At 44.7% G+C, this 16,180-nt stretch overlaps 1 protein-coding gene across 1 annotated transcript in view; it reads left to right on the top strand.

The window, feature by feature from the left end:
- The window catches only part of LOC124799205 (odorant receptor Or2-like), a 96,563-nt gene that overhangs the window by 38,563 nt on the left and 41,820 nt on the right, over positions 1–16,180 (top strand). The window contains exon 3 of the mRNA XM_047262740.1: positions 9,640–9,905. Coding sequence (XP_047118696.1) covers positions 9,640–9,905 — 266 coding nt within the window. The remainder of the gene's footprint in view (positions 1–9,639; positions 9,906–16,180) is intronic.

The following is a 16,180-nucleotide window of genomic DNA, read 5'->3' as shown; positions in this document are numbered from 1 at the left end:
GGGGCCTATAATTCTGTCCTCCAGAATCCCACACCATACATTCACCGACCACAGTTTTTGGTGTGCAACTTGCTGCAGCCAACAAGGATTTTCAGTTACCCAATAATGGATGTTATGCAAATTAACATTTCCATGATTCGTGAATGTAGCCTCGTCAGTAAATAAAATCGAATTAATAAATGTGTCACCCCTTGAATATGAAGTTGAGCCCATCGCAGAATTCGACGGGACGCATACAATCCGTACCAGTTAATTGTTGGTGCAGAATGATACGGTAAGGATGATATTCATGGCGATGCAGAACACGAAAACACTACTCTGGCTCATGCCAGATTCCATTGCGATTTGACGCGAACTAACACAAGGATCTCGAACCATAGTGGCAAGACTACCAATTTACGTTTCCTCGTTAGTAACTTTCCTTTGCCAGATATGTTTCCGTGTGCGTTAAAGATCCAGTTGTACTCAATTTATCACACACATATTTAAATGTAAGAGGTGTAGGGTGAGTACGTTGAGAATATCTCTCAGCGTATAAGTCTCTAGCTCTCATTGAATTTCGTTAGCATTCTCCGTAAATGAGAAGCATATCGACTTGTTCTTCGAAGGAATACATCATTCACATTCGCCTGATTCGACGATATTAGTCTTACCGTTTCTATTAGTGCCGTATTGCGAAACAGTCGAATGGTGTTACATGTCAGTGGCACGTTAGGTGGATATACTGTATTCGGCGAATATTTACTATTTGCACGATATACGACAGAGAATTGTCAGAGCATGTGCTTCGGTAAGTGCCGCAGTATAAGGAATACCACAGAAACCATGATAAGAAGATTGCAGCACTGCGTTGATACCAATGGTCGTCACTTCGAACACCTTCTGTAAATGGACGTTCATGCCACCTTTGTGACATTCGTTGACCTTCAAAGACCTTACTGTTACACGTCATTGGATTCGTCTCGATAGCCGATATCAGAAAATAAGTACCCAACTATAGCATTCCGTTAAAAAAAAATAGTTGAACCTTCTGTTCATGTCACACGGCTATGCGAACCAGAAATGATCTTGTTGTATACTCAATACCACTGCATACTACCACGCCAGATACTGGGCTTTATGACGATTTCGAATGCGATCTGCAACCGTTCGTTCTTCTCGGAGCCTCCACATACGGATACATAAATCGCGATGCTGTGTGCAGATCCGGAAATCGACAACCATCTGTTGCTCTTGAGCGCACACTATAGACTCTCCTCTCTCTGCTGCCGTCTCAAGGGAAGCTTCAACAGTGGTCACCATGTTGGCGTTGAGTATGTCCCTGCTGAAGTCACAGATTCCGTATTCGATTGGCAGTCGCCGGATCGCGACCAATGCGAGCAGCGATATCGCAAAACGATAAACCGCAGTCTGAACAGTCCACGTCCTGACGCTGTCGAATTCCGACACGTGCCGACGAATGTTTCTCCTTCTTACACGGGGCATAACACGATCTTCTCACAAACAATACTCAAATGAGATTTCTTAATCAGATACCGTGTAAGGTGTCAGGCAAATCCAACACCTTCCACGAAAACCCTGACATGATAAGCAAATCCAGTAGTATGTCACATAGCTCCGAATAAATCGTGACATTAAATTAACAAAAGTAATACGAGTAACGAGTGAGCAAATGGAATACCACAGACTAACACAAGAATGCCTAAATGCATGTCATACCTTCCCACCGTGAGACAGACGCAGTTCCGAGGGGAGAAACGAGAACAGAAGCCGAGAGCAGAACCGTGTTAAGCTGGAAGGCCCTACGATAAGAGACGGACGGACACCTACGTCGCCAGCTAACTGCTAGGACCACACCACCCGCAAGTTTTAGCGTGAGACTTTTTCGCGTCTCTGTTACGTCAAGACCACCCCCAGCCAATGTTAAAAGCTAGAGCCCTCCAGAAGAACAGTATAGATCTTACGATAACACAAAAAGGGCTACACCACCCGCAAGTTTTAGTGTGAGACTTTTTCGCGTTTCTGTTACGTTAGGACCACCCCCCAGCCCATGTTAAAAGATAGAGCCCTCCAGAAGAACAGTATAGATCTTACGATAACGCTAAAAGGACCACTCCAGCTGCAAGTTTTAGCGTAAGACTTTTTCGCGTCTCTGTTACGTTGCAAACTTTAAAAACATTGCCCCACCACGAAAAGTATAACGTTTCTCATTGGATAGACAGAATTTTTGTAGGCGGAGCTTAAGGTTAACATTGAGACCCTGATTGGTCAGATGAAAACACAGCCAGATAGTTTTTTTTTAAACCAACTTCGGTAAATTCTAGTAAGGAGAAGTTAGGAGAGGAGTTGCTTCTGAGACGGCGAGCTGGACGGAGCTGCGCTGCCCTCCACCCCCTGGCGAACACCGACAGCCGGCCTCGATAGCTGAGCGGTTCTGGGCGCTTCAGTCCGGAACCGCGCGACTGCTGCGGTCGCAGGTTCGAATCCTGCCTCGGGCATGGATGTGTGTGATGTCCTTCGGTTGGTTAGGTTTAAGTAGTTCTGAGTTCTGGGGGACTGATGACCTCAGATGTTAAGTCCCATGGTGCTCAGAGCCATTTTTTGAACACCGACAAGGTAATGAACGCACGCGATGCCGCATAACAGCGCATAAAGCTTCACTCAGAACTGCAGAAGTCTCATCTATTACACCCCCTTTTTGCGTAATATTAGTGTCGATCGTCAATTAAAGCTCATGGTGTTCACATTTGCCACTTGAAGTAAAAATCTGAAACGTGATGATTTTTCTGTTATATAGTTATTGAGAAGCCACATCAGCCACTGTAATTTACGACAAGTTAGATAAGTAATTAAAGATAATTGAGGGTCACTGTAGACCATTTTGATAGTTTTCTCTCTTGTGAAACTTAATTTAAACCTAGATTATAGATGTGATATGGCATAGGTCATCCTTCGATCCATTGTAGAACTTGGAAACCCATTCAGGGAATATTCGTTCACATTTTTGTTCAACGCAGTTGGTTTTTACCATCCTGTATTAAAACATTTCCTTTTATCAATAGTGCAATTTATAAACGATGTTTTGTGAGTAGAATAAAATTTCCAATGGTAAACTTAACTGCTTTTTCGACGTTATTTTACCAGCTAACTAAAAATAGGAAAGCCTTGAACCCTTTCCACTAAATTTAGTTAGTATTAAGATTCCTTTACAGGGAGTGCAGTGGAGCTGACGCTGAAATCATTAAGTATTTGATTATATCATCGCTAGTCTCACTGAACTCTTCTGAATTCTACATGTCATGTGTGGTCTGACGTCTCCTTACCAGCAACAGGTCCCAGGTTCAAAGTAGTCAATTCCCTAAAAAACACGCTCAGAGCGTCGTTGCGCGAAAGTGGTAGGGAGACACGATATAGAACAAACAGACACCACGCAGACTGTTTAGAACCGGCTGCGTAATCTTTCCTTATACACACAACAAACACAGTGTTAACCCACCTGTCCGCAGCTCGTGGTCGTGCGGTAGCGTTCTCGCTTCCCACGCCCGGGTTCCCGATTTGATTCCCGGCGGGTTCAGGGATTTTCTCTGCCTCGTGATGACTGGGTGTTGTGTGATGTCCTTAGGTTAGTTAGGTTAAAGTAGTTCTAAGTTCTAGGGGGCTGATGACCATAGATGTTAAGTCCCATAGTGCTCAGAGCCATTTGAACCATTTTGTTAACCCACCCTACAGGAGTTGGACAAACATATGGAAACACCAGGAGAAATGCATGCTTGAACTTAAACGCAGAAGCAAACCAAATCTGCAGGTTGCGCTGTTGTACTTGACCACGGACGACGCCTGTGCAGTGTCCTCAATACGTTGCAAGTGTCAGTCGGTGTCAGAACAGTGTTCTGTGAAGTCGGGAGTGCGTTATGTCGGAGCTAAGTGAATTCGAACGCGGGCAAATTGTTACTGCTCGTATGACGGGTGCCTCCGTAACTGAGGTCGCCAAAGTGTTCGTGTGTTGAGTACCCGTGACAGAGAATCGCTGAAGAGGGTTGCGAAGAAAAAAAAGAGGACGACAGCTGCAAAAGTCACTGCAGAGCTGAACGCCACGTTCCCGAACCCTGTCAGCACCAAAAAAAAAACATGAAAGGAACTGCATAAGTAGGTATTTGATGGGTAAGTGGAATTCCAAAATCACTCATCAGTCATCCAAATGTCCGTAAAAGGGAAACGAGGAACCGAAGCCACAGAACCTGATTTATGGAGAAATAGGAGACTGTCATTTGGTCCCATCAGTCTTGTGTCACTTGTTTCCAACTTCTGGACGAGTTTTACGCCACAAGAGTGAAACATGGCAGCGGTTCGTTGATTATTTGGGCAGCCATATCGTAGTGTTCCACGAGACCCATGATTAGTGTAGAACGTTGCATTCTTGTAAAGGGTTATTTGACCATTTGACTGCTCAGGTCCATCACGGGGTACAGTGTTCGTTACCCAATGATGATGCTGTGTTCCAAGACGACAGGGGTCCTGCTCACGCAGCTCGCATCGTCCGGGACTCATTTTGTCGGCACGAGGATGAAATGTCGCATCTCCTCTGACCACCAGGCACCAGATCTCGGTACTACTGGAACTTTGTGATGTACTTTGGAGAGAACGGTGAGTGAACTCTGTCCACCTCCTTCATCGTTACCGGAACTTGCCATTGTTTGCAGCAAGAATCTACATCTACATGGATACTCTGCAAATCGCATTTAAGTGCCTGGTAGAGGGTTCATCGAACTTCCTTCACAATTCTCTATTACTCCAATCTCGTATAGCGCCCAGAAAAAAAGAACACCTATATCTTTCCATACGAGCTCTGATTTCCCTTATTTAATCGTGGTGGTCGTTTCTTCCTATGTAGGTCGGTGTCAACAAAATATTTTCGCATTCGGAGGAGAAAGTTGGTGATTGAAATTTCGTGAGAAGATTCCGCCGCAACTAAATACGATTTGTTTTAATGATGTCCACCCCAAATCCTGTGTCATTTCAATGATACTCTCTCCCATATTTCGCGATAATACAAAACGTGCTACCCTTCTTTGAACTTTTTCGATGTACTCCGTCAGTCCTATCCGGTAAGGATCCCACACCGCGCAGAAGTATTCTAAAAGAGGACGGACAAGCGTAGTGTAGACAGTCTCCTTAGTGGAGCAATTACATTTTCTAAGTGTACTGCCAATAAAACGCAGTCTCTGGTTAGCCTTCCCCACAACATTTTCTGTGTGTTCCTTCCAATTTAAATTGTTCTTAATTGTAATTCCTAGGTATTTAATTGAATTTACGGCCTTTATATTTGATTGATTTATCGTGTAACTGAAGTTTAACGGGTTCCTTTTAGCACTCATGTGGATGGCCTCACACTTTTCGTTTTTTAGGGTCAACTGCCAAGTTTCGCACCATTCAGATATCTTTTCTAAATCGTTTTGCAGTTTGTTTTGATGTTCTGAAGAGTTTATTAGTGGATAAACGACATCTGCAAACAACCTAAGAAGGCTGCTGAGATTGTCTCCCAAATCGTCTATGTAGATAAAGAACAGCAAAGGGCCTATAACACTACCATGGGTAACGCCAGAAATCACTTCTGTTTTACTCGATGACTTTCCGTCAATTACTCGAACAGTGACCTCTCTGACAGGAAGTCACAAATCCAGTCACATAACTGAGACGATATCCCGTAAGAACGCAATTTCACTATAAGCCGGTTGCGTCGTACAGTGTCAAAAGCTTTCTGGAAATCCAGTAATACGGAATAGATCTGAAATTCCTTGTCAACAGCACTCAACACTTCATCGAGTAAAGAGCTAGCTGTGTTTCACAAAAACGATCTTTCCTAAACCCACGTTGACTGTGTGTCAATAGACCGTATTCTTCGAAGTAATTCATAATGTTCGAACACAATGTATGTGCATATCGACGTTAATGATATGAGCATGTTCAAATGTTCAAATGTGTGTGAAATCTTATGGGAGTTAACTGCTAAGGTCATCAGTCCCTAAGCTTACACACTACTTAAATTATCCTAAGGACAAACACACACACCCATGCCCGAGGGAGGACTCGAACCTCCGCCGGGACCAGCCGCACAGTCCATGACTGCAGCGCCTTTGACCGCTCGGCTAATCCCGCACGGCTATATGGGCCTGTAATTAAGTGGATTACTCCTACTACCTTTCTTGAATATTGGTGTGACATGTGCAGCTTACCAGTGTCTGGGTACGGATCTTTCGTCGAGCGAACGATTGTATATAATCGTCAAGTATGGAGCTATTGCATCAGCATAGTCTAAACAAGAATGGTATAAGATTCTCCTGGAGACTGTACAGGAACTGTGATTATTCATTCCGAGACGACAGGAAGCTGTTTTGAAGGCAAATGGGTTTTCCTACACCTTCTACGCACATGCCGAATAGTCTTTGATGTTAGCAGATGATATTTCTTACGATCAGAGAAAATTCATGTTATTCTATATTACTGGTGAATGTGGCCAAGCGGTTCTAGACGCTTCAGTCCGCTGCTGCTACGGTCGCATTTTCGAATCCTGCCTCGGGCATGGATGTGTGTGATGTCCTTAGGTAGTTACGTTTAAGTAGTTCTAAGTTCTAGGGGAATGATGACCTCAGATGTTAAGTCCCATAGTGATCAAAGCCATTTGAACCATTTACTGGTGAATGATTATTCTATTGTTACAAAATATAGCTACTGAACACGCAAATTCGTACATACCATTGATCATTATGGATTTTCTAAGTTAACAGTGTTGGGCTAAATTTAATGAAGAAACCCGGCATGTCATTCAGAACCTCATGCTTACGCTTTTGGCCACGGATTATTTCGTAATCCGTTGTACGCTGTGACTTGTTTCCTTGAAGAGTTTAGCTATAGTAGGTTTGTTGCACTTGTAAGTCCAGTCAATGTGCTATTGAAAACCGGGTTTTTAATTTTTCGCCCTTTTGGCATATGTAGCAGCTGCTCCACTGACTGCACATCACGTTGTAGATGCAAGATTTGCTAACTTTCTTAGTTAATTGGGAGAAATCATGCGCTAGGAGACAGTTCATGTGTGTATTTATTGATCAACTTTCATTGTCCAATAAGTCAGAGCAGACGGGTGAACAAAGGGTCAAGATGGTGACCCGAAGGCGATTTCAGCTCTCTGGAGCCTTTTTCGGAGCCTCCACGTGGTGATACAAGATAGAGAGAAAGATACTGCGTAATTTCTCTGCGAAGACACACTGTAGGAAAGACGAAGCCACCTTGTAGCCAGAAATAGTAGAACCTATTTCGTTTTGTGGTCGCAGGACGTCTTGAAAGATTAATTCTTACTCAACTAAGAGCAGATTTTGGACATCAAAATCGTAAACTCCATCGTATTCTAATCCCTTCCTTATGCCACGAATGGATGGTTGAGGGGAAAACACAACGCCAACCGAGCAAAGCTGTGAATGAGCCACACCTCAACAGTGAAACACGTCACTGAAACCTGGTATCGTGCCTCCGTACGTTGCTCCTCTCGAGCTTCCAGTAACTGGTGTCTTTTGGAGACTTCATCTCCCGACAGGCTCAAGCGACCAGTGGCTGCGTTAGCCAAAATGGATCCGGTGTATCCCCCACATTTCTCAACTCCTCACAATTAATTTTTATATAAACTCGCGTTTGTACAAGAAAAAGAAACTTAGCAGATGACATACTGGAACAAGGCCTCTCGTTACGTAATTTCAGTGAAGTTAACTGACCATTTTATGGTAAAGAGAATATCTACAATTCAAGTGCCGGCCAGAGATTGTTCCATTTGTATGGAGGCGGCAAAGGAGAGCAGGCTCCATTACCAGTTGTTGCGGCTGACACCGCAGGATTTCGATGCCTTAACGGCTGAGGCACTTACACCTCCAAGTCCCCTCTGAGGCCAGCTTTCACATGACCAGACAAGCGCCGGCGGCGAGTTTTTCCTCCCAAGACGTGACTCGGCTGCTTCCCTTCACTAAACGGGCATTTAACATCCCAACCTACCTCTACGGAGGCGCCAACAGTGCCACACTGCTCTTCTCAACGCCTGAGTGTGCGTCTGACTGAAATAAACTACTGGCCATTAAAATTGCTACAACAAGAAGATGACGTGCTGCAGACGCGAAATTTAACCGACAGGAAGAAGATGCTGTGATACGAAAACGATCAGCTTTTCAGAGCATTCACACAAGGTGGCGCCGGTGGCGACACCTACAGCGTGCTGACATGAGGAAAGTTTCCAACCGATTTCTCATACACAAACAGCAGCTGGGGAAACGTTGTTGTGATGCCTCGTGTAAGGACGAGAAATGCGTAGTACCATCACGTTTCCGACTTTGATGAACGTCGGATTGTAGCCTATCACGGTTGCGGTTTATCGTATCGCGAAATTGCTTCTCGCGTTGGTCGAGATCCAATGACTGTTAGCAGAATATGGAATCGGTGGGTTCAGGAGGGTAATACGGAACGCCTTGCTGGATCCCAATGGCCTCGTATCACTAGCAGTCGAGATAACAGGCATCTTATCCGCATGGCTGTAACGGAACGTGCAGCCACGTCTCGATCCCTGAGTCAACAGATGGGGAGGAATGCAAGACAACAACCACCTGCACGAACAGTTCGACGACGTATGCAGCAGCATGGAACGACGAACCTGGGTACACGAACGGAAAAACGTCATTTTTTCGTATGAATCCAGGTTATGTTTACAGCATCATGATGGTCGCGTCCGTGTTTGGCGACATCACGGTGAACGCACATTCGAAGCATGTATTCGCCGGCCGCGGTGGCCGTGCGGTTCTGGGTGCTACAGTCTGGAGCCGAGCGACCGCTACGGTCGCAGGTTCGAATCCTGCCTCGAGCATGGATGTGTGTGATGTCCTTAGGTTAGTTAGGTTTAATTAGTTCTAAGTTTTAGGCGACTGATGACCTCAGCCGTTAAGTCTCATAGTGCTCAGAGCCATTTTTTAAGCATGTATTCGTCATCGCCATACTGGCGTATCACCTGGCGCGATGGTATGGGGTGCCATTGGTTACATGTCTCGACCACCTCTTGTTTGCATTGACGGCACTTCGAACCGTGAACGTTACATTTCAGATGTGTTACGACCTCTCGCTCTACCCTTCATCATTCGATCACTGCGAAACCCTACATTTCAGCAGGATAATGCACGACCGCACGTTGCTGGTCCTGTACGGGCTTTTGTGGGTACAGAAAATGTTCGACTGCTGCCCTGGCCAGCACATTCTCCAGATGTCTCACCAATTGATAACATCTGGTCAATGGTGGCCGAGCAACTGGCTCGTCACAACACGCCAGTCACTACTCTTGATGAATTGTGGTATCGTGTTGAAGCGGCATGGGCAGCTGTACCTGTACACGCCATCCAAGCTCTGTTTGAGTCAATGCCCAGGCGTATCAGGGCCGTTATTACGCCCAGAGCTTGTTGTTCTGGGTAAGGATTTCTCAGGATCTATGCACCCAAATTGCGTGAAAATGTAATCACATGTCACTTCTAGTATAATATATTTGTCCAGTGAATACCCATCTATCATCTGCATTTCTTCTGGTATAGCAATGTTAATGGCCAGTAGTGTCTTTTCCAGATGGTGTACACTGTGCTGTCACTGGGGCTGTTCTACGGCAGCCACGTGTCCACCGGCCTTGACGGATTCTTCTGCACGCTCATCATCTACTTGGCGGGTCACCTGCGCTTCCTCAACATGATGCTCGCAAACACGTGCACAGGCGTCGTTCGAGAGGCTGCGGTCAGCGGCTACAAGCGGAAGAAGGCGGAAGCGTCGCCTGACCCGGACAACCAGATGAGGTCCCGCCTTCGAGAGTGCATCCGCTACCACAACGACATCGACAGGTTCGAGACTGCGCTGCCGTCTCGTGCATGAGATACAAACCTACATCTGCGTCTATTGCTTGTCTACCGTAACCTTTTTAGGGGGCATGACCGATGTATCCGTCTATGTTCTGCTTGTTCTCGGTGGATCCGACAAATATATCCGTCCGTAGCATTATGTGCCCTGCAGCTAATGGGATGACTAGTTTTAGGCCACCGGGTGTTACAGTACTTTTACTTAATGATTTGTGCACTAGATGCTAGATCTCGTCACTCAATACAATGTATTCTCAGCCAGTTATGTTTTCATTATGCTAGTAAAGACACAAATTATGGCATTCGTTATTCTCATTACCACAGCCTAGGACAACTGCTTCGGTCCAGATATCTCTCCAGAGAGTTCAAGATTCGACTGTACAAAACCCTGATCCAGCCTGTTGTTCTATATGGCTGTGAGACATGGAGTATCCAGAAACAGGACTTCCATAATCTCCTTGTTTTTGAGAGAAAAGCGCTTCGGAAGATCTTCGGTTCGGTTCTGGATGCAGATACAGGGGAATGGAGGATCAGCTACAACCAAGAGCTTGAGGAACTATACAAGCAGCCCAACATAGCAGGAACCGCCGAAGCCAAACGAACGCAGTGGGCCGACCATGTGGCCCGGATGGAGGGTCACAGATGGCCTCGGAAGCTCCTGGATTTCACACCTACAGGAAAGAGACCGCCAGAGAGACCCAAGAAGCGTTGGAGGGATGGACTCCATGAAGATTTAAACCAAGTGTCAATAGATGTAGACGAATGGCGGATAACAGCAATGGACAGAATAGAGTGGAGGAGGAAACTTGTAGATGCGTGCGGTCCACTGGGCCTGGTCACGTAGTCGTAGTGGTAGTAGTAGTAGTAGTAGTAGTAGTAGTATCTACCTTGTCAACTGATACTCTAGTCCAACCAATGAGTAAAAACACTGACGTTGTGGCACTGTGCAGCAAAACAGATAAGAATTCTCTGACTTCACGAAACATTGCAAACAGAAAAAGCTCGAATACGCAAAGGCGTACAGAAACAAGCAGATGTTGAGGATATGAAAAGACAAGGGAGACACTTTGATGGACAATGCGTCCTATTACGACAGATTTCAGGAAGTAATGACGTCGTGGAGAAGCAAGTGTTCTTACTGATTACAACAAGAATATATCAGGCGTGGGATGAGCGATTCCACGTTGCAAAGCTACCAAACGTCCACCAGCAGAGATTTTTCACTATTTATTGGAAGTTGCATTCTTCGGTGCTTACGTTCTGTACAAAAAACTTGCCGGCGAAGGAGAAGGATTGGAACTGATGGTTAGGCTCGGGGAACAGGTGGCCGCATCCTCTCCACAACAGGGGGTCATTATCCGGACGCCGACGTCGAACACCGAAAGCGACTCACCTTATAGCTAGGTATTTTCCAGAATTTCTACCAAGCACAACAAAAAAATTACCACCAAGGGAGTGTTGGGTATGCAAGTGAAGAGGCCTCTGAAAAGAGACATCTTATTGGTATGTAGAGCGTCAAGTTCCTTTCAGTGCAGCGCCATACTTTAAAACAAAAATGGCTCTGATCACTATGGGACTTAACATCTGAGGTCATCAGTCCGCTAGAACTTAAAACTACTTAAACCTAACTAACCTAAGGACATCACACACATCCATGCCCGAGGAAGGATGCGAACCTGCGAGCGTAGTGGTGGCACGGTTCCAAACTGAAGCTCCTAGAACCACTATTACACAAAGAAAACGACCAGTAATGATGTGAAAACAAAATTACTATCTCTTATTTACTACTTTCTATTCGATCTTAATAAACTATCGTTTGTTCCCTAAAGTAAAGTCAGCAATGTTTTTATGAGTGAGCGAGGCAAGTGGCGCGACTGTGCCAACCAACGCTCGGAGGAGTATTTGCCCTGAAAAACTGGTCAAAATTATTTCAGGCATTTTTTCGCATTGGGGTGAAGTGAAATTATTTGAACTTAATTATGTATTTATTTAAAAAATATTCGAACTTGGCATGCAAACTACTACAATATATCTTTATTAAGTGTGAAACTGTTAGCCATCAGCCGACCGCGGTGGTCTCGCGGTTCTAGGCGCGCAGTCTCGAACCGCGCGACTGCTACGGTCGCAGGTTCGAATCCTGCCTCGGGCATGGATGTGTGTGATGTGCTTAGGTTAGTAAGGTTTAAGTAGTTCTACGTTCTAGGGGACTGATGACCACAGCTGTTAAGTCCCATAGTGCTCAGAGCCAATTTTTTTTGTTGGCCATCATCCTCTTAGACACCTTCACCTTGCTCTATAGTGTCCGCCCCGATAGCTGAGTGGTCGCCGGCACGGTAGCTCAGCGTGTTCGGTCAGAGGTTTTAGCTACCCTCTGTAATAAAAAAAAACTGAGTGAACGGATCAACGAGCAACCAGAACGAGTGTCATCGTGCGTCCGCCTCGAACAAATTCAACGAACAATATAGAACAAAATGAGATCAACTAAAAAAAAAAAAAATGTGGTCAGCTTGACACATTACCGTCCTGCGGGCCCGGGTTCGATTCCCGGCTGGGTCGGGGATTTCCTCCGCTCAGAGACTGGGTGTTGCATTGACTTCACCATTTCATTCCCATCCGGCTCGCAGTCGCCCAATGTGGCGTCGAATGTAATAAGACCTGCACCAAGGCGGCCGGACCTACACAGTAAGGGGCCTCCCGGCCAATGACGCCAAACGCTCGTTTCCATTTTTTTTTCCCTCTATAGTTTCGTTCCTCTCATTTTCATCTAGAGGTAAAGACGGTGCGCTTGCGACCATTAGAATGATTGCCTTTTGCGAAAATGAGATACTTTTCTTATGACGCTGTGGTCTGCTAGAACTTAAATATGGGTCTGAACTGCCGGCCGCTGTGACCGAGCGGTTCTAGGGGCTTCTGTGCGGAGCCGCGCAGCTGCGACGGTCGCAGGTTCAAATCCTGCCTCGGGCATGGATGTGTGTGATGTCCTCAGGTTATTTAGGTTTAGGTAGTTCTAAGTCTAGGGGACTGATGATCTCAGATGTTAAGTCCCATAGTGCTTAGAGCCATTTAGCCATGGGTCTGAACTTAGTAACAATCTGCGTACTACATCTATGTTACAACCCACATAACTTCATCACCATGCATTAAAACTTTGTGAAGAGTTGGTCACACACAGATCTGTGTACATTTTTTCAGTCTGACGAGAAAAGGTATCAAATTTCTCAGCACAAGTACTGTTGCCACTCGAAACCAATTCCAGGATTACTTTGAATCGTTTAATTAAAAGCACACTGAGGCCAGAGATCCGAGCATTCTGAGTCGACAAATAATCTTCTGGATGTGTCATCTCCCCAACAACCAGCTACTGTCGTAGATCTTGAATTTTTCGACGCTTGCTGCGTCACTTAATTCTTGGAATGCTTTCAGAGGTCGTCCCTGATTTCGTGCATGTTCCACAGACCAGTAACGTAGTTCCATAGAAGAATTAAGACATTGTTCATTTATCTGCACGAGACGCTCATATTTGTAATTAGTGGCTGTCCATTTTTGTTTCTTGAAATCACTTTTGAAATATAACAAAGCACGACATAAAACACATGTTTGATCACCTGGACATTTTAACATTTCTGCAAGTCTTTCTTCCATGAACGAAAACGTCTCATCCATTTCTTCCCTTTAAATTGGTTCAGAACATCGTATAAACCTCTTGTGGTAAATTTCCTGACTCTACCCAAAGAGACTACAACAGAATAAGCGAAAAACTGCCATGATGCAATGGTTTAACTAATCTGATATTTCAGTTCGAATGAATAAGAAACAAAATGGCGGACGAGGGCGGACTATGCTATTGTGTTAAATAACTGACATCGGTCTAAATTTCAAGCCTGTGAAAGATATATGGCTTGACATGACCTGACTGGTAACTAAAAACATTGGTACATCGAGATTTTGAAGTAACAAATATAGTCACAGAAATACTGTCTACAAATATAAAATTTAAACAATAAAACAGTTAAGGTACAATGTAAGATAAAGTATATGTCTTTCATCCCCATATTCAGTAGGTGATTTTATTTAAACTTAACAACATAAGCGAGAGAAACAAATGTCACAAACAAGAGCCCACGGACGAGCACACTTATTTCACTCTATGTCTGGTTTGTATCTGATTCTGCAACAGGTGGCGCCAGTGAACGGTTCTGGCTGCCGAACGACGGGCATGTTGTCGACCTCGAAGGTTAACACGTTTGAAAGGATTTTAAAGCAACTTTGCGATTTTGATTTTTGACCGGTTTTAGAGTACAAATACTCCAACGCGCAGTGCGAGGGGAAATTACAGACTGAGTCAGAGAGCATTGCGCACGCAAAATACTCACTTAACGGATTAAGTGTGGAAAGGGGCACATTTTAAATTTTCTATACTCTCCAGGGAGGTATAGATTCAGCACATCGGTAGCCGTAAGGGAAATGAAAGATTTTTTTTTTTTATTATGTGCGCAATAGGTACTGAAATTCGTTACAGAACCACGGTTGTAAAGAGGAGACATATCCTGTACATTGCTCGGTGCCAGACTACGGCAGCAATCATAATATTTAATTTTAGTTACAGTGATCAATATGTGTCTGGTTCCCAGTATTATTGTGATTCTGGAGATGGACGTAGAAAGCGTAGCAGCAAGCAAACAGGTCGGAGCCAGAAACAGTAACGCCTTTCGGCTGCTCCCGGCGGAGGTTCGAGTCCTCCGTCGGGCATGGGTGTGTGTGTTTCTACTTAGGATAATTTAGGTTAAGTAGTGTGTAAGCTTAGGGACCGATGACCTTAGCAGTTAAGTCCCATAAGATTTCACACACATTTGATCATTTTTCGGTAACGCCTTTGTTCTGAGATGGGGCTTGCCCATCCTTTGTACATCAGTTCAGAGAGTCCGAGAAAGCTTATGGCTAGGGTGACCAGACGTCAGGATTAATCCGGACATGTCCTCCTTCTTCGCTCTTTGTCCGGGGTCCGGGCGGATTTTTACAGTGTCCGGCTTTTTCGCAAAGTTGAGCGTAATACAATTAAATTTACAATTTGTCCCGTTCTATTGCTCTTTTCTTAAATACTTCAACTATTGGCACAGCCTTCGTGATAAACACGCACGAAGGCGGTGTTAGTAAGTGGCACCAGGATCGTCGATGTTATCGTTGATCGAGCTATAAGCGAATGCAAATATCGATTATTTAAAATTTTCGTTTCGTATCTTCGCTTTGTATTGGCTTGGCTTGCTGTAGTGCACGTGTGATTTGTGAGTGTGATTTTTAACCGAGTGAGTTACGTAAAATATTTGGCTATGCCTAAACGAAAGTGTACTTTTTCTGATGTCCTTTCCTGCAAATAGCCGGCTTTAAGAAAGGGAGAAATGAATTTGAAGTGGAATGTAAGATTTGTGGAGCTGGAACGAACGTCTCAGTGGCCAATAAAGGTAAGAAATAACTCGACAGATTAACTGTCATGGTTTTATTTCATTGTTTCATAGCCATTCAGTTTATTTGTATTCGGAAGGTTAAAGTACAGTTTACATGTCGTCAGCTGCTTCTTGAATTGTAGATGTTGGTAGCTGTGCGTCAAATGAAGGGAGGTGAAAGGTCTTACGTTTCTCGCTTTGTAAAGAATTCCGTGTTGTTGACATAACAAATCAAGTGACGCCACACCGTCACCACAATCAATGTTTTTAATTTTTTTATATTGCTCAGTTAACTACCACCTGACCATCAATAAAAGTTAACTACTAGTTTTACAGGTAATTCCCAGCAGTCACGTGACTTGTCCAAAGCTGACGGGTGGTATCCGCATCTACAGTTGACCCGTTTGATGTGTCCTCTTTTTTTCTTCCTTTGTCCTCCTCTTTGAAGCTGTTTGTCCTCCTTTTTAAACAATTGCATCTGGTCACCCTACTTATGACTTATGACGATTTCAGTTGCGGCTCCCCCTGGGCAGGTGAAATAATACCCAGTTTGCGTTGAGTTGCCTTCGGCACCGCGTGTGTCGCGTATATACTCTGCGGAAATTTGAGAAGATTCGATACAACGAGTGTTTGCACTGGGAGTATGGATAGCATTCTCCTGGGATGTGGGGTCATCCAAGGCTGGCTGGCCTCTCTCTATGGTTGACATGCTCTTCCATAGCTGCGGTCATGGGCCGCGTTTACAGCGGCAGTTTCCTCCGTCGGCACTGAACAGCGACACAGTGAATACGTGGGATGTTTTTGACGATCTGTAGATCA

Source organism: Schistocerca piceifrons, chromosome 5, assembly GCF_021461385.2.
Source record: "Schistocerca piceifrons isolate TAMUIC-IGC-003096 chromosome 5, iqSchPice1.1, whole genome shotgun sequence".
Taxonomy (NCBI): Eukaryota; Metazoa; Arthropoda; class Insecta; order Orthoptera; family Acrididae; genus Schistocerca; species Schistocerca piceifrons.
The sequence above is the reverse complement of the archived record's forward strand: the minus strand, read 5'-3'. Positions and strand labels throughout refer to the sequence as shown.